General features: G+C 43.3%; 1 protein-coding gene across 3 annotated transcripts in view; it reads right to left on the reverse strand.

Moving 5' to 3' along the window:
* The window catches only part of doc2a (double C2-like domains, alpha), a 53,027-nt gene that overhangs the window by 20,701 nt on the left and 6,939 nt on the right, over positions 1-25,387 (reverse strand). For 2 of the 3 annotated variants that reach the window (XM_082531029.1, XM_082531030.1), the window contains exons 1-2: positions 3,313-8,431; positions 958-1,084 (exon numbers count right to left, since the gene is read on the reverse strand). In XM_082531029.1, coding sequence (XP_082387155.1) covers positions 958-1,084; positions 3,313-4,382 — 1,197 coding nt within the window. In that variant the 5' untranslated portion in view covers positions 4,383-8,431. Of the gene's footprint in view, positions 1-957; positions 1,085-3,312; positions 8,432-13,644; positions 13,755-18,392; positions 18,468-24,187; positions 24,268-25,387 lie in introns of those variants that run through there. The other variant, XM_082531031.1, reaches the window with a different exon arrangement.

A 25,387-nucleotide genomic window follows, 5' to 3' on the forward strand; every position in this document is an offset into this window, starting at 1 on the left:
ACGTAGGAAGTGTTATGAACAGCTGATCGGATCGGCAAAGCGTGTTTCTGGAGTATTATGTTTTTGTTCCTGCAAGCGCTTTTTATGCTATTTTTGCAAAGCTTTGTGTGGAAGGAAACCGTGACCGAGGACAAGCTGATGGCATCAGATGTAAGTACAACTCCTCCGGTTTCATATGCAAAAAAAATTTTTGTGCTAGCTTACGTGGTTGCAGAGCTACCGGGATTTAAAAATAGTTACGCAAAATAGAGCGTGTCCGCTCCGACCGGCTCTAAAGGGTTAAAGTCTGGATTCCATCTTTACAGTGAATCACATGAAGGTGCACTAGGACCGTAACCTCCTCGTCACAAGGAGACGTCATTCGTTGCCTGGTGATTTTATTGCATTACGCTGAATTTTTTCACGTTGGGTGACCAATTGCACAAATTCCATGTTTATGTTGCAGTCAGTCTGCTGATGACAGCAACTTGTCACCAACATCTCTTTAAATCCTCTGGTTGTGACCAAGGTAGCTGAGCATCTGTGTCGTCCTGCAGTTACGTTGCCATCAGTGTTTGTGTATGTAGATGGCAACAGATTTGCGATGTCTCCCAGTTTATCACCGTTAATCGCCGTGTTATCACAGAGTGTATGTGACTGTGGACCTGATCCCACTCAGCTGCACACTGACTCAGTCTGCAGGACCTGATTGGAAGTGACCACAGACGGGGTCTCCATCTTCAGATCAAACACTTAAAGCTCTACAAGTTCATCATCATGCTGCAGTTTTTGTTAGTGTGACTGCAACACAAACGTCAACCGAGGAACAATTTTTGAAAATAAACCCAACGGGATCCAAAATTCTTGACAGTTTCTGAAAGTCACAAAATTTTATCTTTTTATAGCTTTTAGGAAACGTGTAATAACATTTTCATTATTAAAGTCTTTTTCCAGCGTGTGCGCGTGCGTGTGTCCTACCGGTGGTGGATGCTCCAGGCAGGTGTGGAAATGTTTCGTCTGGTCGGGTTTCACGCGCTTCAGAGGGACTCGGGACTCCCCGATTAACTCATTATGAGTCAACTTGTCCTCGTCACACACGGACAACCTGAACAAGGAGAGGAAGCAAAGGAGTCAGGAGGGGAGGGAAGGAGAGGAAAGAGGAAAAAGTAGAAAAAAACAAAGAACTACTGTTGAAATGAAATAAACAGGAGAGGAGTGTGAAAGAGCACCAGAGGCAGGAAAGGAACCAGGACATAGCAGAGGAAACAAACAAAATGAATTTAGGAGACAGGAGATGAAACTGCAGATGTATTAGGAATATAGTAAAGATTGCATGAAACAGTAGAGCAGACAGGAAAGGGATCAGAAAACAAATGAAGGAAAGGAAGCAGGAAACAAATCAGAAGGAAAAGGAAAAATGAATGGGATAAGGAAACAGCAAAGGAAACAAGAGAGGACAAAAGAGATGAAACAGAGGAGGAAACAGGAGAGGGAATGGCAAAGGAGACTAGTGAGGAAACAGGGGAAGAAGCAGAAGAGGAAATAGGAATGGAAACACAGAAAGGGATAGGACAGTGATAAGGAATCAGGAAACTAAGACCAGAGAAGGAACAGAAATGTGTAAGAAGACGAAAGACCTGGCAAGGAGATGAAAATGGGAAAGGAGACAGGAAACGAAAGAGGAAACAGCAAAGCAATTGGGAAACAGAAGAAATAGAACAAGAAAAAAGACTGAAAACAGAAGAGGAAATAAGAAAGGAGAGGAGGAGATTACAAAGGAATCAAAGGAGGAAGCTGAAAAGAAACATGAGAGGAACAGGAAACAGGAGGAATAAAATAAGGAAGTACATAAAGGTCTGAAGCTCAAAACAACCTTTTTTTCTCCATGAGAACTTTTAAACACAAGCTCACAAAGTACTTCACAGACACAGGAAACACACAGATGCACCTCTAAGAAACCGACGACATAACCGAGTTCAAGATGAACCTCCGCCCGCACGCCGAAACAAAAACAGCTTTATTCTTCTTTTGCTTTTCAGACTGAGATTAATGATCATCTTTAGAGCGTTTCAGTTTCCGCCGCGTGGCCGTGTTTGCATCTCATACTTTATTCAGTGGGAGAAATCTGGACACGAGCAGGAGGCAGAGGGAGAGTCGACCTCCTCGGGCTCAACGTTAGACTGGAACTAGTTCAGAATATCATTATTCCCGCGCTTCCTCTGGGATTTCTGACAGTGATTCACGCTTCTCCTCACGCCCTGATGCATAACAAATTTCCCACGTGTGGGACTAATAAAGGTTATCTTATCTTATCTTATCTTATCTTATAACCTCCGTCAGCCGCAGGCGTAGGAGAGGAAACCCTCCTCCTCTTCCTCCTCCCGCTGCTGCTGACAAGCACTTGACAGCTCTGAAAAAGGTCGCGAGTGTGATCGCGATCAAACTGCAGAAGCTGCCAGTGAAAAAGCAAAATGTCAGATCAAACGAAGCTGCCGACTCCCGACACGCTCCTCCTCATCCAGCCATCAAACACGGCACCTCCACAGCCTGTCGGGTGGTGTCGAGGCTGAGCGTCAGCAGGCCTTCGTCCAGTTCATTTACATTTAGCACACAGTGAGGGAAAGATGCCGGCTCTAACATCGAGCCCTGCTGAGGTTAGTTCATACCAGACAAGAAAGGAAACAGGAAACAAGAGGAAGTAATGAAGGAAAGAGCAGGAGATGGGAGAGGATACAGAGGCAGAAATAGCAGAGGAAACACTATAGGAAACAGGAAATGGGATAAGCAAACATGAAAAAGAAAAGGACATTGGGAAGGAAATGGGAGAGGAAACATAACAAAAAAAGAGAAATAATCAGGAAGCAAATGGAAATGAGACTGGAGAGGAAAGAAAGGGGAAAACACTGAAACAGGAAGTGACAGGGGAAATGATAAGTAGACAGTAGCCTAAATGATGCGAATCAGACAGTGAATGAAACATCATCAGGGGAGACATCAAAGAAAAAAACGATGGAGAAAGATGAGGAGACGTGGAAACGACCAGAGAGGAAGAGGACACAGGAGAAGAGAAACTGGAGCGACAGCAAAGGCGACAGGAAACACAGGAGAGAAAAGTAAAATAAGGAAGTGAGAAGAGAAGAAATGGAACAGCAGAGGACAAAGAGAGGCAGAGAGGAGTAGGAATACAAGAGGGAACGAGACAGGATGGAAAACAGAGGGAACGAGAGGTTTAAGGAAATGTAAGAGGAAACATGAGAGGAGACAGGAGAGCAGTGTTGGTTTGTGCTGAGACCAGAGGCAGGAACGGCTTCATCCGCCCTGCTGGAGTTTCACCTGTTTACATCTTCTTGTTCTGACAGTGTGTAAACACACACACACACACACACAGACACATAAACACACACACGCACATAAACACACACACAGACACACACAGACACATAAACACACACACACACATAAACACACACACAGACACATAAACACACACACACACACACACACACACGCACATAAACACACACACGCACATAAACACACACACACACACACACACACACACATAAACACACACACGCACATAAACACACACACACACACACATAAACACACACACACACACACATAAACACACACACGCACATAAACACACACACACACACACATAAACACACACACGCACATAAACACACACACACACACACACATAAACACACACACGCACATAAACACACACACGCACATAAACACACACACACACACACACACACACACATAAACACACACACACACACACACACATAAACACACACACACACACACATAAACACACACACACACACACACACATAAACACACACACACACACACATAAACACACACATAAACACACACACACACACACACACATAAACACACACACGCACACGCACACAGACACACACACACACATAAACACACACACACACACACACACACATAAACACACACACACACACGCACATAAACACACACACACATAAACACACACACACGCACACAGACACACACATGCACATAAACACACACACACACGCACACAGACACACACATGCACATAAACACACACACACACGCACACAGACACACACATGCACATAAACACACACACACACACACATAAACACACACACACACACACACACATAAACACACACACACGCACATAGACACACACATGCACATAAACACACACACACACGCACACAGACACACACACACATAAACACACACACACACACACACACACAGACACATAAACACACACACGCACACAGACACATAAACACACACACACACACACAGACACATAAACACACACACACACACGCACACACGCGCACACACACGTTTCTGCTTTTCATCAAACTGCATCAGATCAAACGTCGTGTTGGAGACGGACGACAGACGGCGTCGGCACAGCTTCGGATTAAACCTTAATACAAACGGCATTTTAAATGTGGATGCAAACAATGTGGGAATGCTGACGGGAAAAATCGAGACAGCGAATGCTGTGAGCCGAGCGTGTCGCCAAGCTGCTGCCCACCAGATATATTTATAAAAACTGAAATTCACAGCGTGGAGCGCGTCGACACTGAGCCTGTGTGTTTGGGTGACTGACCTCTCCTTAGCAAGGCTTTTATTTTTATTTACAGCCTGAATCTGTCTGAGATTGCCAGCTTCTGGGGATCAAATCGGTTCAAAGGTCAGAAGCCTGCAGAGCTAATACTGAGAAATCGAGACATCTTTATCTGAACATAATGAAGTCGTGAACTCTGACCCAGACCACGAACCTAAGCTGTGCTCTGACCTCTAAACAGCAGCTTAATGAGGCGAAGTCCACAGAAGCTGTGAGAACAGTTTTAGAAAAAGGGGATTTTTCATAAGATTTGTAAAGAAAGTGAAAATATAGACTGTTTTTTAAAAAGAAACTAGACGAAGAAATAAGGAATTGTTTAATATATAAGACCACAGCTGTTAAGATTGGCTTTAGCTTCTTTTAAAGAGATAGCAAGGATAGTGGAACTGCAGCCCTGCAGCAGTATATTAATGACTAACCTCATGTTGTGGATGGATTATCTCAGTTGTTCTGACTGAAGTTTGGTCCGTTTACAGCATCCTGCCGTGCGATTACATTTGTCTCTAACCATTAGTGATGCTCGAATCATGAACGAATCGTTCAATACTCGAGAATCACTTTACTGACTCATGAATCATGATTCACAAGCCCAACTGACTCACTGACTCATCCCTGTTGCTGTTAGCAGCAATGTATCTAGCTTATAATTAAAATTATGGAGAAAAACACAACATCCAGTATCTTAACAAAAAAATTTCTGCTCTGAACTGAAAGAAAAAAACGTGAGTAGAAGCTCACATCAAGAAAATAGCTCCTCGGTTCACAGTAGCATCGCTCTGCTAACATGCTAACAGCACATTTGAGCTACTCACCCCCTTCCCTCCTGTGCTGAATCATAGAGCGAACGAATCACTCACTCACACAGTAAAAAGAATCAAATTTACCATCACTACTAACCATCAGGAACCATCACGTTGACTTTTATCGAGTGGAAGAAAGTTAGCATCATCCTCCAGCTTCAGTGTTTATGCTAACATAGCTGTGTCGCTAGCGATCACGTAGCACATCGAATTTAATAAATTCTGTTTTCATTGTCTGGATGTTAAACCTGGTAAAGCAGCCACGCTATCATTGTATTACAGATGAAAGTGCAGTTTGTAGCTCAGTGATGCAGCAGAGTTTGTACCCGGAAACAGTTAATGACGTCAGACACACAGACCGGATGGGCTTATTATTAGTTACTAATCACTCTAATAGGAGTGTTGATGCTATCATTAGTATTTTTCTTTCCTTCTTTTTTGTCTCCTTTTGTGAGATACTGAACCCCAATTTGCTCTGTTGTGTTCATCAGAGTGTGACTGTCAGACAGAAAGTATTTAGGTGTAGAAAAAACCTTATGTGAATGAGGCGCGTTTTATTTGACTGATCCCGTAGAGTAGAAACTGCTGTATAACCACAGATTAATCCGTGATGTAGTGAGTCCACGAAAGGTACACATCTGTGTGGTTACACAATGCCTGAGCTGACGGGGTGAGAGGCTGTGTTTTTAAGCCCCGACTCTTTAATTAAGCTTGTTTTCCAAACAGGTGTTTTTGTTCAGAAAGCAAAAACCTGTTTGTTAAAATGTGAAGTTTTATAACCGAGACTGTTTTAGGAAGTAAGGACATTAATACAACGGATTCTTAGACGTTTTTCAAGTTTTGAAAAGTGAGAAGTGTCATCATCTGACTTTTACAGCATAGTGAGGAGAGTATTTGAATGACACACAGTTTCAACTTTTCCCCCAACCTTCGAAAAACGTTGTCGCAGCGCTGAGATCAAACCCAGATCTCAGCTGTTTTCATCAATGTTCAGCTCTTTAATCCAGCCAAGGTTTGACACTTATGGTTTTGGCGTGGGCCAAACTGAAAAGAGTCAAACAACTCCTGTGCACGGGAGGCCAAAGAAACGCCGCACTTACTGGGCTGCTGTTGCTCGGCCTACTTTTTCATTTGGATTTCAGAGGTTTTCAGGCTGTGAGCGAGGAGCAGAGACAGAAGAGTCATACGCTGCACATCAGATCCAACGATATCATCTGTATCGTTACATCTGATGTGCAAACTCATTTAGAAATCAGAGCACTGAGAGTCTTCATGTTTTTATACTTCAGTGACGGCTCGGATGAAACGATTAAAAGCTAATTCTGCGGATTCAGTCTTCAAATTGTAAAGAAATGAAAGGCTACAAAAGCAGCGGGTAATGGCCCCGAACAGCCGAGCTGCAGACAGAAATGACCGATAATCACCTGAGGCTGCAATTACCAGATAACGTCTCTCTGTTCAGTCTGCTTTCATGGCTGTACTGGACCTCCATGGGATGAAATATAATATAAGTCTCTTTTATTTATGCAGCTTCAAATCACGGATGCATGTCAGAAGCTTAAAGCCAGAGACTGATGACTTAAGGAAAAGTTAAAGCTCCCGAAGCAACAAGACAGCAAAGTTTTACCTCTAAAGAATAAAACTTGTGTCAGCCAGAATTTATTATCCCAAATCCCTTTAAATCCAAGCAGATCACAGCTTTCTTTGTAAAGAAGGAAGCAGAGTGTTTGATGATGAAAAGTTTTGGAGTGGAGGATCCCGTTAAGGAGCCAGGACAAGGAGGTCACTGCTTCAGGAGGAACCGTGAGACGCCAGCTCGTGTTTCCCTCACAGGTTCATTCACAGCTTTGCTTCGGTGTTTTCCACACGTTTGCTCCCGAGCTCCGTAATCGAAGGCTTCCCGCTGCGTTCACCGTCCCGCTGTGCTGCAAACACACGTTTATCAGTACAGGGGGGCTCCATCATTTAGAAGACCACGCCACAATTCTCCACAGGACACTTCTGATTATGCTGCACTCTGAAGTCAAATGAAAAAGCAGCAGGACGATCACGTTGAAAGGAGCTGTTGCCTCTGTCATATGTTCTGTACGTCACGCATGTTGCCAACAGCCTGGAGGGCAGAGCACGCTGTATTCTGCTTCTACGTTCAGCTCAGATCCTTCAGTGATGTGCACCAACATGTTGGAGATCTTCTACCAGTCGCCAGAGGTGCCAGCAGGGTCAAGGCTGGAACGATTCATTGGTCAGTCAGTCAGTGAGGGTCAGGACTGAACACACTGCTGTCCATCGTGGAGAACCCATCGTGGAGAACCCACCTGAGGAACGCTGCAGGAGATGATGCTGTTCTCTCTGCAGGTGAACACTCCTGTCAGGACAGACTCCACACATTTCTGGATCGCCCTTCATGCTGCTGTCTCTTCAGGTTTACACTCTATATATTTTTATTAATGCCGCTTGCACTACCACTCTTTCTCTCTTGCACAATCTCAGTGCACGCTACATCGTCTGCACAGTTCAGCATGAGTCTGATTTTTATCACTGCTATACATAAAAATTTGCACTACTGCATTATTAGTCTTTCACTTTACTATTAACAGTGTTGATTTTGTGAATTATACTATTTTATTCTGTATGCTGCTGTGGAAACAGTAACTTCTTCTTCAGACCAGCACAGTATCAGAGAATCAGTACAGACGGTGCTGCATCGTTGGACCCAGACAGACTATTTATTACTGCTGCCACTGTGACACCCTGTGACACCCTGTGACACCCTGTGATAATGTGTTTAAACATGTTTCAGCCCTACAAACCACAGCTTCTAACTGTGACTGCTGCAGTGAATGACAGCCTGGTCAGGGTTAGGTTTTCACTCAGTCGTGTGGTTGTTTCTCTCATGAACCATGACCGAGGACTTTCTAACTGCAGGGACTCACAACAAGTTTAAATAAGAAGCCACAGATATTCTGATGTCCGTGATCAGGCAACAGGCACGTGCAGAGGGGGGGGGTAGAGGGGCTTGAGCACCCGCCCCTTTCCTGATGGGTGCCCAAAGTGCCCTTTTGTTGAGGTAACTTTTTTAAAAAAAATTATTATTATTTTTTATGTGTGCGTGCGTGCGGAGTCCTGTCTGTGCCCCTCAAAAATAATATTTAACTATTAATCACAGTTTTGCTAAATAAAAGGATCTGACTTGCATCAGTCACATGATCACATTTAACCAATGATCGGCCTTGACGGCAGAACGCGCTGGTTACGAGCCGGGAACGAGCTCACAAAGAGCACGCGCATTTTTAGCGGTCCGGAGCTGCAGGAGAAACACAAGTTAACTCAGAGACACAGACTGATGCGACACAACCAGTAAGTAGGTGTACAGCGCACACTGTAGTGTGTAGCACACAGGAGTAGCTTATTACGTACACGTTGGACTGACGAACTGAAACAAACGAGCGTGCTGTGTGTGCAACAGCGTGACAAACATTACCTGTCCTTTTATTAACTGCACAGGTAGTGCTGGTCACAGCTGCTGGCTACCTGTGTAAGGCTGTCATGGGTCTGTAGCTCTGTCACCGTTTTAGGGAACATATTTCGTTTTAAAGTAAGTTTCTGGGCATTTCCTGCCTTTCTGGAGGGATTATATTTCACTAAAAAACGATCTAATATGCATGTCCACATAATAATTATTATAATTATAATATATTTAAAAACACAAGCTGTATTTTAAAGAACATACATTAAGAAGCAGATTATATTAGATTTATATTTTAAATAAGACAAAAGTTGGATTTTACAGCAGTAAAATGATTGTATCTCTACAGTTTAAACATGTAATAAGCTTTGCCCTGCACAGAGTGGATAGTGAAACAAATGCAATCATCATAATGACATTATTTCATATTTATTACTTCCCCCTCCTCTTTGCTTTATTATTGTAGCTCTAGTAATAAATAATAATGTAAGGATTCTGGATCAGCACCGTGATGCCCATAGTATATACAGTATTCTGAAGAAGGTCTAAAGTGTCACTGTGTGTGCATGTGTGTGTTTTATGTATATAGATTTTTTTAAATTATTACTCATGATATAACATTGTGCAGACATGGCTGGTAAGGACATGAGGAGGAAACAGCAGGAGCTGTGTGAGGCTACTAAAGGCAGGGCTATAACATTTTTCTGTCATCATTTTATTTTAGATTAAGTGCTGGAGTTGTTAGGTGTGGATAATTAGATTATAGTTTATTGCAATAGCAAGTTGTGCCTTGTTCTCAGATAGACAGCAAGTGGAGAGTGATATATGAAATGATGGGATGGAAGGAAGAAGAGAAGCAAAGAGTGATTCACAGGCAGAGCCTAAATTATTTCTCACAGTTTTTTGTGTCCTTATGGTTCCAAGCGCTGTCACCAATCTTTGCATTTTGTTATTATCTCATGACACTTGTTTAATCAGCTACCATCTCTCCTGTGGACTTTTTAATGTCTACAGTCTCAGATCAACACAGCCCTGCCCTTCCCATATTAGATTCTTGATGAATGTGTGTTGTTATTCAGCCTGGTTCAATGTGCCCCTTTTTAACTTTGGGCACCCGCCCCTTTAAACCTCTCTGCACGGCCCTGTCAGGCAAGTGGGGAGTCTCAGTATGGTCTGAATCTTTGTCATTGCTCTTTTATTTACTTGATGGTAGTTTTCACCAGTGTTGGGTAAGTTACTTTAAAATAGTAACTTAGTTACATTACTAGTTACTTCTCTCAAAAGTAACTCAGTTACTTCAAGTTACTCGTTACTTTCAAAGTAACTAGTTACTAGGGAAAGTAACTTTGTTTTTACTCAGAATTCTCTTCTTAATGTGTTTCTTCCATAACTTTGCAGTCTTCTAGCTTGCTTACTTGCCACAGTGCACTGTGCCACCTACCAACAGAAAGGAAAAGATAATGTGCATATTTCCACGAGAGAAATCCCACGCCTGGACCGTCATTGACTGCTGCCATGATTCTAGCCTACGTCACAGCGTCATGTGCGCCTTTTACATCAACACAAAAACTGCAGTCGTGGTGCTTTGATTGTACTCAGAACTCGGAAATTCTGCCTTCTGAATAGGAAGATGTAAGTAACACCAGACTGCAGATGAGCTGCATACAGGGCTGGACTGGGACAGAAAATCGTCCCGGACATTTTGACTAGAGACCGGCCCACCATTATAGGAAAAATCATAAAGCCTTTGAATGAAAACAAACGCTGTTGTGACAGTGATGTGCACTGTTCTGATGGTATATATGCATCAATCTATCAATCGTTTGTTGTAAGACTCAGATAATTATTTTTTAAAAGATAGACATTTTAAATGAGAATAAGAAAGAGAAGTATTTCTTTGTGCCCCCCTTTCCCTGTTAATGCCCTACATGCCCCCTGGCAACACTTTGCTAGACCCGCCCCTGCACAGTTACCAGCTGTCAGCTACTTAGAAAAGGATCCTGGTGTTATTTGTCTCTCAGAAACAGTTCATAACTTCCCTTCAACTCATTCATGTCACCTAAAAGGTAAACCTGTTTCTCCATCACCTGTTCAGCTCTGATGATTCAGTAAGGACATCTCCTGGTTTCATCTTCATGTTTCCCTCTCACCAGATAACCAAACCATATCATGACCAGCAGCTTTACAGCTGTGGCTCCAGCAAACATCAGCTGATACTAGAAATTAATATTAAATAAATTCTAACAACAGCTGATCAAGCTTTAACGTGCTGCTGTTGTTTAGCGCGACATCCGCTGGTTTCCTCTTTCTGGCGCAAAGTGGGCGATAAACAAACAAGAGAGCCAATCAGCTGATCACTGATCAGTTTCATGACTGAAGTAGAAACAGGAGAGGGAGGGGAGAGAATGAGAGAAGAAGAGGCAGCTGTGCAGCGTAAACACAGAATAACTCCAGCTTTGTGTCTTTTTCATTGTAGCTGAATTACGGGACAAACTGTTCCTTTTCACCTCAATAAGAAACGCGTAATATTTTCTCTGAATACCAGACGGGACGGTTGGCAACTCTAATAACTTATGAACAAAATAAAGTTCAACAACATTAACTTCATAGCACCACCCAGCTGTATAGAAACTCCGTCATGCTAGCTAGCACGCAGTACGGAAAAAGTCAGAATAACGAAAATAAACTCCACCTACACTTGGTTCATATCTGACCCAGAGAGACTGCAGGTCAGAACTTCTTACCTGAAGTTCAGTTCACACTCGGACCTGCGGCCGCCTCGGGTCTCTTTTCCTTCTGCGTCCCCTTTCCTTCATCCACCTGCTGGCCTCCACCACTTGCTAATGTTACTGAATCTGTGGGAGCTCCGCGATAGCCACCACAGGAAGTAACGAGTAACGAGCCTATCTAAATCCCAGTAACGACTAACGCGTTCCTGATTTTGGCATAATAACTAGTTACCGTGCTCGTTACCACAATGATAACGTAGTTACTGTAACGCGTTACTTAATAACGCGTTAGTCCCAACACTGGTTTTCACTCTGTGATTTTATGAATAATGTTAGGCACACGCTGTCCTGGGTCGCTGATCCAGTGCTTTGTGTTCTGGTGTTTCCAGAGTGACTCCTAGTTCAGTTTTCCATAGTGGCTCTGGTTTCGTCCCCTTACTGTTTTGCTTGTGTGTTGTCGGCAGTGTTTCCTGTTTGTCAGTCTTGTTGTCATGTCCCGTCCATTATTCGTCTCAGTGTTCGGTCTTTAGCACAAGTTCATGTCTTGTCTCTGCAGTGCTGCGTTTGGGTCCAACCTCTGCTGGCACACAGCTGGACCCTCACACCGACATCAGATTATGGACACTGAGAGTTAATTTCTGGGTTTTTGTTTGCAGTGTAAATTATTTCAACATGCACCACTAAAAATCTGGGGCATGTTTTTACCTTCATCAGGGGTAAAACTTATTTACCAAATCACAGCTTGTGGTTTTGTAGAGCAACTTGCTATTTGTCCATGTTAGCTTAGTGTTAGCCATCATCAGCCAGAATAAAGATGGCTGAGGCTCATTTGTCATTTAAACCCAAAAGTCTTTCTGATGTTTACTGTAGTTTTTTACGATGGCTTCATTCACTACAACAAGCCTTTTTTGGCTGCAGCTGTTTATCTGATAACTCTGACAAACTGCTTTATTCACAGCAGCTCGCTGTGTGCTCTTTGCTGTTGTCTCTGACTCTGTGAAGGACTGATTCAGTCCAATCAGACTGTTAGAGGCAGCCAGAGAGTCGGGGAAGGATCTTGATACAATATTGGCAACAAAAAGTGTTTGATAGCTGCGAAAAGCAGCAAAGACAACATTTAATTTCATCTTGGTGCAGCTTTTTGCTCCGACAGCTAAACTAATGAAATGTGACAACTGAGCTTCATATGTGCGGTGCTCTGAACGGATAATTGGAGGTGAGCTTCCCTCCCTCCAAGACATCTACAGGAAGCGCTGCCTGAGGAAAGCGGGGAGGATCATCAAGGACTCCAGTCACCCCAGCCATAAACTGTTCAGACTGCTTCCATCAGGAAGGAGGTTCTGCAGCATCCGGTCCCGTACCAGCAGACTGAGAGACAGCTTCTTCCACCAGGCCATCAGACTGCTGAACACGTCATAGACACCTCAGCTTCACTACTGGAACTTCAACATTATGCACTCCACACTGTATATAAATGCCACTTGTTTTGCACATATTCAACTCTGTATATTTTATATATTTTATTATTATTATTATTATTATTATTATTATTATTATTTTATTTTATTTTATTTTATTTTATTTTTTTACTATTTAATTTGTAAAAATGTGTATACACACACACACACACACACACACGTAGGAAAATATTTAGTATACACATCCAGAAATGCATACACTATTATATATTGTACATATATTTATTAGTTTCAGGTTGGCCATTCTTGTATTTTGCTCGTTTGTGTTGTTGTGTTTGCACATCTCTGTTGCTTGTGGGGCTCGCACACAAGAATTTCACTCGCATGTGCTGTGCCAGTGTGCCTGCACATGTGATGTGACAATAAAAAGTGATTTGATTTGATTTGTGATTTGATTTGAATGTCAGGATGTAAGAGCAGCTGATTAATGGCTGTGAGCATAATTGCTCTGAAATGAGATGTGATGAATTATCCCCAGTGTGTGTTTGTCACACACGCAGATATAAACACAGACCTGAGCGTCTTCCTGTGCATGTCTTCCTCTGTGATGCCGACATAAGTGAGCGTTTCATTCCACACTGGATTCAGGGAGTTACGGATCGTCCTCGTTTTCAGCTTATTGGCCTGAAGGACACACACACACACAGAGATATTAGTAATTACTAACACAGTTTGACATTTCATTTCAGCAGCTCTGCACAGAAGTTCAAACAGTGCAGAAAATGTGTTTAAACCTTTTTAAGCTCAGGTATGAATCTCATTAAAGACTGAATTCGTGGCTGCGTCGCTTCAAGACAAAAGTCAAATAAAAATAAGATCCCATCAACAACAGGACGAAAGGAAAAACAGGTCAGAGAGAAGATTTTCTTTTTCACACCAGAGCCAAGATGGAGATAAACTTTAATGTTATTTGGGGACCCAGACAGTCATTGCTGTCTCCTCACAGCAATAAACTCAAGTTCACAAAGATTGCACAATTAATAAAGCAAAAATCAAAGCATCACTTCAGCGAAGGTGCCGGAAACCCGCCGAGAGACTTAACTAGCATCAGGATAAAAGTCAATCCGTCCTCAGTATTTTTACACATTGCTCGTGTCAGGAGGAGGATTTCGTTTCATGGCTTTGAAACGGCTTCTGAAAATCCTGAAATGAGCCGAAGCCAAAAATGTGCTTCCAGCACCACCACTGAACCGTGGACGCTACATTTCAGGCGCTCACAGGCGGCTTTACGTAAACACAGAGGCCACGAAACCAGAATAAAATCACTTTTTACATATTTCAGCTGACTGTATCATGTTCTTCTCATTTCCAGCTGCATATTTTTATTCTTAGAGCAGTTTTGCATCGTTGACTGCTCAAAGTGAAGCGCTCTCACACAAAATAACCTCCGTGGGAAACAAAACCTTGTGACACTTTTTTGAACATGATCAACTTTGTCAAACTGATGTCAGTTTGATTTTCTGAAGCATGGATATTAAAAGGTAACAGTCACGTGATTCCAGCCTCCTAACTTCCTGTAACTTCCTGTCTTTGACACGACAGCGCTGAGTGTCCCCAACAGCTTCTGTAGTCTAACTGTTCATAATGGTAAATGAATAGTTATTAATAACTAAGCTCGACTTTTTGAACCTGAATAATCAGATTTGACCAATCAGACCACGAGGTCGACTTTTCTTCACGCTGAGGATGAATTTTATCCAAAAACAACATGTTTGGTGTTATTTGTTACACAGGAAGTTCAAAAACGTCCCACTTTGTCAGAACGCACTCGGTGTGACCCGACGGCCGCTCTGACCGCGTCTACAGCACGCCACCAGTCGGGCCTACAGTGGTGCATGTCTGCATGTCTGAGTTTGAAGCTTGAAGTGAAGCGCTGTGAATACTGTACTGATGCGCTGAACACTGACTTCATTATTAGAACCTGACCGTGTTTTATGTGAACGCCGTTGTAACGGCAAATATTTGAGAGGAAATAAGAAAAAGCAGAAAAATAAATCTGGTCGGTCTGTGGCTGTACGAGCAGAGTGGCACCTTTACCTCCGGCTCATCAAAATGCAGAGAGAAAATAACAATGAGTCAGTGACACCGATGTTACCCAAGCTGCTAAAAAAAACAAAAACTCAACTCGACCAAATCTGGTGTGAGAGAAATAAACAACATCCCCCATATGGAAAAGATAAATCTTATAAAGTTTGTATCTGTCTTGTGTGAAACTTGTATGAAAAGCATACAAGAGTGAAAACAGATATAAGATCCCTTAAAAATTATATAAATGAAACTTGTATGTTTTGGATACTTACTAAAACAATGTATGAAAGTAATGAGAAAGTGGCCACTTTCATGAGTAATCACATATAAGTTTTTACTATTTCTTTTCCATATGGGCCATTTTAAGCAGCAGGAAGTGACACAGAGGTCAGAGGGCGATGCTTCGTCCTCTTATTTGTTCAGTTACACTAGCTGTGCTGCGCACCTCTCTGTAGGTGTTTGCTCCGCCCACAAAGTTCCCGTTTTCATGTGTAGAAACACGTCCGTCGACTGTTCATTTTCTGCTGATGCTACTTCATCCTCACGCTGGAGAGAATTTCACTTGTTCCTTTATCCAGCAATGAAAACGAAACAAGCGCCGAGCAAACAGTTTGCACTTTGGTCAAACTAGTGACATGAAAGAAAACAATTTATAACACATAAGATTCTTTTTAGGAGTTTCTAACCTGCCCACAGTGGTTTAGACTCAAGCCCGTCTTTCATGATGAAGGCTGTCGTGTCCTTCAAAGGGTCCAGTTTGGCTTTACTGTGAAACTGTTCCAAACAAAATCTTTAATTCACGCTGATGTTCGTGTGGGATGAACTGTTGTAACAGAGTCATCATCTTTACTTACGTTACAGCACCTCTGTGTGGCTTCCCCTAACACAAAGTCGAACGTCAACAGCAACTTTGTTCTAGATAAGCAGATAGGGCTGCGCGATATGACCAAAACCTCATATCCCGATATCAGACATCTATCGTCCGATAACCATATAAATCACAAACATGTAACATTTTCTGTAAATTCTGTGAATCTCGGGCAGCTCGACTTGCTTGACGTGTTTCCAGCTGGGCGTCGTGTAGCTGGAGTCGAGTGTTTTAACCGATGCATGAAACGACACATTTTTAGACATGAGTTGTAACGGCCGCTGTTTTCTTTGTATTTATTACACGGCGTGCTGCGGGGAAAAGCTGTTCTAACGTTTGAGTCTAAGGTTTATTTTTTAGCACCTGGCGGCTCTTTTTTACTTCTCATCCGTAAATAATCTGCTCTTTCACGTGATTCAGTTTATTTTGAAAAGTCTCAACAGGATCTTGAGCTTTATTGTGAAAGGTTTATGTGGAACATAAACAAGCGGACACGCGATGCTGTTATCGTCGTTGTTGCTAACGACAACGCATAAAAACAGGCGCTTGTCCGTCTGTAGTGTGGTTATATTAAATATAAGAGGAAGAGAGAACTTTATTAATATAGCCACTACAGTGACATCAGAACCATGAACAAATATTAATGTAAACAGTTTATTTTGAGACACCACAAAACAAACGATAGCGTGAAATGCAACGAAAGACGTTTTTATATCGTCATCAGATATATAGCACCACTTCCTGCCATAAAAGACATCTACAGGAAGCAGTGTCTGAAAAGGGCTGGGAAAATCATCAAAGACCCCAGTCACCCATCACATGGACTCTTCACCCTCCTGCCCTCTGGGAGGCGCCACAGGAGCCTCCGGACTAAGACCACCAGGTACCAGAACAGCTTCTTCCCCACAGCTGTCAGACTCCTGAACTCTGCCTCCTGACATCTGACCCACGTTAAACTCATGGACTGAACATACACACACCCACAATGGACAACTGTACCCTCAAACACACAATAATAACATGGACTGAACCACCACTCACAACCACTAGCACTTTATATAGCCTCTGTAGAAACTATCTACACCCTCACTTATCTTAACTGCACTACTGTATAGCTCTGTGTAAACAATCATTCTGTACATTCGATAATCTTTAATCCTACAACTGTTTACAACTTGCATAGTTCCCATTTCTGTATAGCTGTATATCTCAGATTCTGTAAAGTTATTTATTTCATATTCTGTATAGTTTTTCATATTTATATCCTGTTCATAGCCTGTACATAGCTTGTACTCACTACAGCCTGTACATACTTATAGTTATAGAATATTCACAACATACTTCATACCGTGTACATTATAACATACCATAATAGACCCATTTCTGTAATATACTCACATATCTATATTATTGCTAATATATATTGTAATATATCTATATCACTAAAGCACTTCTGGATGGATGCAAACTGCATTTCGTTGCCCTGTACCTGTGCATGTGCAATGACAATAAAGTTGAATTCTATTCTATTCTATTCTATATGGTTATATCGAACAGCCCTATAAGCAGAAGTATGTGTAGCATCTGCAGGAAGGTTATTATCCCTTCAGCTGTTTCGTCAGGGCACTGATGTCTCCGTGTGCACATCTCTCCAAACACAGCAGGATCTAAAGGACGAGTAGTGTCTGATAGTCTGGGATGTTGAATTAGTCGGTACACTCAAATCTTGCCCTCGCCATGTTTCACTGGTATCACTGGTATAACCCTGTGGTATCGATCACAAAGAGGGCGACGAGCCGGCAGGTAGCAAAGTATGAAAGTGAAAGCATGAAATCTCAGAGATTAGTGCCGTGGTGAAGCAAGATGTCAGAGGAAAACAAGACAGAGGCAAAAACACCAGAGACACACGGTGAAAAATACTTTCAAAATAAAACAGGAAGTAAAGCATTTCTCATGAAGGTTTCTAACAGAGTGAAGTGATCTGGAGGCATCTGCAGTCATAACAACATTAAGATGACCTCCTTCACCTGAGGATACTCTGGAGCATCCTTACAAGCATCCTTCAGTTACTGCCACTAATGAGTCATCAGTCATTTTTGCCATCACCCACTGTGGAATGATGGGAGGTCAGCTGAGTGTTTCCTCTTTTTCTTTCCCTTCCTGAGAAGTGCTGTAGTGCTCCTCATCAAGCTCATGCTGGAAACATGAGGCACAGCCTGCAGGTCAGAAACACCTGAACACTCAGTGGGACTTTCTTCTTCTTTCAACTGGAGCTTTTGAGGTCCACACAGTCTGCCTCCATCCTGCCCAATCCCAGCGTCCCGCTCTGTCACACCAACCCTCTGTGGTTATGAACGGTCTCTCACCTTACAGGCTCCGGGCAGCAGGTGCAGTTTGACGTACGGGTCAGCTAAACCGTTGAAGTCCATCGGCTTCAGACCCTGCAGATAACAGAAGCAAGTGAGCATATCATTATTATTATTTGATGTTTCATTGCATCCAATCACGAAGATGGCGAGAGGAACGTCACGGCAGGTACAGCTATCCTCTACATGAACCGTGAGACTAACCCAGGAAAGGTTATAAAAACTATCATAATAATAAAGTTAAGAGAGGAAGTGAAATATGTCACCTGGAACGTATCATTAGAATAAATACAGAATCAGAACTGGAACCCAAAACCAAGAATTCCCACTTTACTATAAATCCAGCCGCTATAACCTGTGATTCCTGACATTTTCTCCACATCTTCTCCGGCTGTTCACATCTCAGGAGTATAAAAACCAAAAGAGGCGACAGGACAGATGATTTTTCCACACGGGCAGATGAAACACTTGATTTGAATCTCTTGACCTCATCAGTGGGAGCAGACATCGTGACAAATTGCTCCTAAATCTCTTTCAACAGCTTTGACATTTGCAGTGCCGGCAGACAAAGCGATTTCTCCTTCTGTGCATATTCCCCTCCACCCCCACCCACAGCATTTTTAATGAGACCGAGGCACCACACAGAATCTGACCTTCCACATCTACCTGAAATACAATCCAGTGTCACAACTGACAGCTATGATACCTCGAGTTTCAATTACATGTACTTTTGTTCATCAGTGTCAGACATCCAGTTTCATTTGAATGGTGTGAGCAGTTAGTTGGTTCAGCCACAGTCGTTCACGTGGACGCATGGCGTTTGTGTCTGACTCTCCTACAGCTTTGAGTTTGGGCTCCAGCAGCTGAAGCTGAAAAACCTGCAGTTCCTCTAATAATAATAATAATAATAATAATAATGGATTGGGTTTATATAGCGCTTTTCAAGGCACCCAAAGCGCTTTACAATACCACTATTCATTCACTCTCACATTCACACACTGGTGGAGGCAGCTACAGTTGTAGCCACAGCTGCTCTGGGGCAGACTGACAGAAGCGAGGCTGCCATATCGCGCCATCGGCCTCTCTGGCCAACACCAGTAGGCAAGTAGGGTGAAGTGTCTTGCCCAAGGACACAACGACCAGGACAGAGAGCCCGGGGATCGAACCGCCGACCTTCCGGTTACAGATGCGCTTCCCAACCCCCTGAGCCACGGTCGAACAGTGTTAATGTTCACATGTATAAACCTACAAGAGCGACTCGCTGCACCCGCCAGAGGTCCCGTGTCCACGGCAACATCGGGTCAGAGCTGGATCGTGTTTGAATAATGTGGATTCACTGCCCGCACAAAAAGCTGCTTCTTAATGTTTCTATCAAATATTTAACCTTAGAATTGGTGGATTATTCTGCTGAACGTTTCTGGCAGCGGTTACCAGGCGTGTCTTTTATTTGCTGATGTTAAAGGTGTTAAAAAATTCTGAGCTTTCCCTCGTCCCTGCAGAAAGAAATGTGTGCACACAGCAGGGAGCGCCGAGTTAATCCACCTGCTCGAATCTGAAACTGCTCCTTCATCTGCTGCAGAAATGAGTCGATGCCAGGAGGGAAATCACCGACATTCAAGTAGGTACTCAAATTAAGAAAACAGCAGAGGAAACAAAGGATACAGCAGGTGCTCAGATTATCTCCCATCCCTCACGAAATGAAGCAATTTCATTCTCACATGTGTTTCTATTAGTGTTGCACTGCAGAGCGAGAGCAGCGCCGACTGCATCAATGTCACGGTGATCTAAGAGGGAAGGAGAGGACTTTGCCTCTGTGCTCGAAGCGGCTCGTGTTGATCTCTGCTTCATTAAAATCTGAAGACTTTGCAGCTTCAGGACACAAACCATACATGACAGGAACAGCTTTGAGCTCCAACAACTTTCTGTCACCAGCTGTGGAGCACGAAGTGTGATTCAGTAATGGGACCAGATTCTTTTCATTTGTATTAAGTGTTCAGAATTCGACTGTAGTTCATTATGACCTAAAGTTAGCTTCCTCCGTGTACATTAAACAAAGCCTTCCAGCACGACAACCAGAAACGTGCGTTTGGTCATCACGTTGGTCTTGTGGTGAAGAACAACCTCCAGAAGACCAAAGTGACGGTTACTGATGGGCTTCAGCCCCACTGATGGTGAAAACACCATCAAACCTGGAGGAGCTTCAGAGATGCTCAGGACTGGTGAGGAGACGTGTGTGAGAACCGCTGCAGCTCGTAGCACAAAGGACGACCGTTAGCATCGTTCTCCTGGTTTTTGTTCCTGTGCAAAGTGAAATTATGGATGCATCCAAAATAAAACTGGGACGTTTGGAAATTTGTCGGGGAAACAGTTTGTGAGAGGTGCACTCGTGTCCTCATGTGTAACACGGGCAGAGAGCCGAGTAGAAAAAATGCCGTTTTTTGAATTTGCTGAAATCTGTTTCTGGTTCTTTGAAGCTAACTTTGGTGTGACTAATGAAAAGCTTTTTGTGAAATACAAACACTTTTGAGTTGTTTATTTAATGAGAACAAAGAGTTTATTCTCACTGTGAAATATAAAGCCAGCAGCCCGAGGGGACGAAACAAACCTGCTTCAAACAAACGGTCTCTGGACAGATAAACAAGGTAAAGGCAGGAGGTGAAGCGACTGCGCCATAATTCAGATCAAGCTGTCACAGCAGAGTCCAATTTAAGTGTCACAAACAACAAGAGGGAGACAAACGGAGACTGTAAAGAGACGACGGGCTGCAGTCAGAGCAGGTTCAGCTCCCCACACTCTGGATCTGTGCATGCACACTGAGACAGCGGTGCATGCAGCACACGCCAACATGCAGGGAGGAGAAATCTCTTTAATATATGCTGCGTTTGTGCAGGTTAGCAATGCTGAACAGCCTCAGCAGTGTGCGCACGGCGACAGCAAACAAACACGTCTCCATCATATTTGTGTTTGTAATGATGGGAGACGCCTCTCAGAGGTTCTCTGAGACAGACAAAAATAACCTTTCATTTCTTTCCTCCCTGAAAATAACTCTTTAGATCCACTTTTTTTATAAACACCTAAAACTTCATAGACATTTTTTGTTGATGTCTGAAGGCATCAAACACCGACCCATCACTTCCTGGACTCCACAGCCTACTGTGGTTTGCAAATCCCACTTTATAAAGCTTCATAGAGGGTGGAGTGTTATATCCCAGTAACATGCAAGTAAAATACTAGAATTCCACTCAGGACACCTGGAGCTCAGGCTTCTTGAACAGTTAGTACAATAACCTCGCAGCTGCCATATTACGGGTCAAATAATGTCATTATTATAATTTGAAGGCTCCAACAGCACAAACACAGACTGGAGGTCCAGGTCAGATGAAGCTAGCAGACAGCTACAGCCACCTGTGTCAGCTACAGAGGCCACGCCCCTAATAATGCAAACATGGAGCCAGGCTATAAAGTGTTGGAGCCTCTAGTGGACGTTAGAGGAACTGCAGATTTTGGTTCTTTAGCCCTGTAAAGCTGATGCTTGTTGATGTTTCAGTAAAATCAGCACCAAAAAGTTTCTGCTGGGACGTCTGCAGTAACTCCACTTCATCCTCACGGAGCTGCTGTTGGTCCATCTGCATTCTGAAAAAGGTGGTGTAGATTAGCAGCTGTCAGATCTTTAGGAACACCCCGCTCTGGATACATGGATCAAAGGTGGAGCTGTTGGATGGGGTGGTTTGGCCACACTGAGCGCAGTAGTTATCAGGAAGAGAATAAAATAGAGAATAAGAGTTTTAATAAATATTCCTGATTTTTCCCATCTTCTGCCACAAGCTGGACCCAGATAAGTTTGCTCCCTCTCTGTGGGCTCGTGCTGAGGGTGGGGATGTCTTTCAGCTTCAGCTCTCTCTTCATGACGTCTCAAGCCGAGAGTCTGAAATCACTGTCTTGGTGTAAGATGTGCGAAACCAGGAGTACCAGATGCTCGTAGCGATTGTGATTGATGGCTCGTTAGACAGAGCTGGATGATTCTTCTCTCACTCTCAGAAGGACCATAATTTACAAAATGCATTCAATGTTTTATTCAGACTTGTGACCGAGCCCATAAACCCATCAGGAGAGTGTTTACTGAGGTCACAGAGGAAGTCATGTGTCTTCTGCACAACCAGGAATCTTTTTGCATCTGACAGAGTCGCCTCCTGTTTGACATTAGTAAGAATTACAGCTGTCGCAGTCAGACGCAGAGGCGACGCCATCTTTTGTAACATCTGTGAACAGTCATGGTGAGCTGTGAGATGATTCTCCGAGCAAGCCTGACGGATGAGAACCCAAAACAAGGTGCGGTGTAACCTGTGCCAGGTACAGGCAGGCCGTCACACGTCTACCATAAGGAGGAGTGATCTTTGGTGAGGAGCCAGATTCTCCATAAATACACAACAATATGCATCCTTTCCTGGCCTGTCCTCCCGGGCTTTAAGCAGGACTGTCTGTGGCGCTCAAATAACTCAGAGGAACGACTCAAAAACAGGAAATGGTGTGATGTGATGGCTTTAAAGCCAGGAATGAATCCCACGTGGTGTGAAGGAGAAAAACCTTCAAACATTTTGCAGCTGAAGGGATTTTAAAAAGAAGAGAGGTCAAAGATTTCAGCGAGCCGATGTCAGACACGGCTGGACAATTATGCAAAACGCCTACGAGGAGGTATTTTGGTTAAAGTGGGCGACGCTTGTACCTGGTGCCAGCGGAGTAGTACGTTTAGTCTGTCAGTCTGATGTTTGTAGTGATGTGTATCGCTGCTGATATTCAAACAAAATGTCAGATAACCTGAGGAACAGTTTTAAAAGGGACGAATTACACGTTGTTTTTGATAATGACACTTTGAGGTAAAACCTCAGTGAAACCAAATGCATCCTGATGTAAAACAGCAGAAAACGTCATATGTTTCATCTCACTTTAGGCTGTTTGCTGGATATAGCACACGGCACGCCCATCAGCATCACTTTGGTGACTCCAGCTCGACGCCTGCTCTTCACACCAAACACGGGTCTCCAGCCCGAGGCTCGGCCGCCTCTTATCTCACCTCCTCCTGACTCCTGACACCTGCTCTGGGACTGTTACTGGGTCAACGACGAGCTGAGGATGCACGCATCGTTTTCCTGCAGCTTCCTCAGATCCATAATCAGAGATTACTCTCGCTCCTCAGCAGCAGCACCCAGACGAATAAAAGTGTGTGAGTGAAATTTACTGACCAAATAACAATCTGTGCAGCAGACCCACGGGTCCAAGTAGCTCAATAAATCTGAATTTGCACAGAAATACTATTAGAGCTCATATTTATCTTTGACAGCACAGCCTTCATTATTCTTCACTCTGTGGAGGGAATCTAATTCGTAGCAGTTCATGAAACTAGAGCAGATTTAATTTATGATGAGTGGTGAAAATCCACAGCTGAGAGCAGACTTTAATTATTATTATATAACATAGTTCCCTGTGTTTAATCTGCTTTATGCAACTTTCTCATATATCATGATTATTATTATTATTACTCTTATTGGATTATAACTTGTCTTAAAAAAGCTAAACAAAGTGATTTTCACGTGAAGGGCTCAGGGCGGATTTTTCTTTAAAATCCTGGGATCCTCCTTAAACGTGTCTTTCATTCCTGATATGAAGGTTTATGAAATATACTGAAGTTACTGCACAGCGTAAATCAGCTGATCGGTTTTACTCCATATGGGCTGTATGCTTCCTGTTGCATGAAAACAGAGAAGAAGAGCGTGTCGGTGTCTGCAGAGCGTCCTCACCTTGGCCCGCAGCACGGTGCAGTGCAGCTTGTTGGAGCTCTGCTCGTACCTCAGCTCGAACTCCAGCGTTCCCAGAGCAGCTGGGGAATCATCGCAGGCAGAGGGAGGAAACAGACAACATCCATGATTCATGAAAGAAAACATGATTACAAGCCTCGCGTCAACAAGCGCAAGAGATCAAAACTGTTAGATTTAATTGAAAGCATGCAAGAGAACAGAGAAACATGTCAGGCATGTCATGCAATCAGAAGATGGGAATCCAATTCGGAGGAGAGCGCACGTGACTCACAGTCTTCCTACAAAGAAGAGCAAACATTCACAGCCGTGCACGTGTAACAGGGCACACACGCTCGCTCAGATAACACGTATGATTCACACTAACACATCACTGCTTACATAACTAACCGCACTCATACGCTAACTCTGAGCTGCTGTGTGTAGCGGACGAACGGCTACGTTACTCTGCTGCACGGTGAACGAGAGCGGCCTCTGCCACGTCCTGGTTTTTCTTCTTCACTGAGTGAACCTCGCGGCTCAGGGCCGCTGTGACTGAACATTTTAATGTTCAAATGACAGAAAGACATGAAAATGACTGCAGAGGCCACAGGACGAGATGGCAGTCACAGTAACACAAAGAAAAAGAAAATCAAACACAAAGGCGTGATTTTGGCATTAAGTTCATTTCTATGGAGCCCCTCTGATGACATGGTCGAAAAAAGAAATAAATTGTGGCCACGAAATACTATTTCGAGGACACGAAATAGGTCTAACGTGGCAACGAAACAGATAACCTGCGCACATCATATTGATACAATTCCTGGACAGCTGCGTAGAGACATAAGCATGAGAGTAGGCTAAACCTATGCACCGTGGACAGAGACAGTATGATGAAGTTTTATTTTAGGCTGGGGATGAGCTACAAATGCATTTTGAAAAGCCTGCAATGCAAGGAACCATTATTACGGAGAGACATTTAAACAGGATACTGCGAGCCCAGTTGCTTTACAGATGTACGTAGGACCTGGATTTTATTGTCAACCAACTGCAAGGGCCTGAAGGATCACGGTTATCGGTCAAGTGTTTCGTGCCCACAAATTAGCATTTCATGCTCACGAAATAGTATTTCATGGCCACAATTTATTTATTTTTTGGACCATGTCGTCAGAGGGGCTCCGTACATTTCAGTCTTCTGATGAAAAT

Source organism: Aulonocara stuartgranti (genome assembly GCF_965226115.1).
Source record: "Aulonocara stuartgranti genome assembly, chromosome: 4".
Taxonomy (NCBI): Eukaryota; Metazoa; Chordata; class Actinopteri; order Cichliformes; family Cichlidae; genus Aulonocara; species Aulonocara stuartgranti.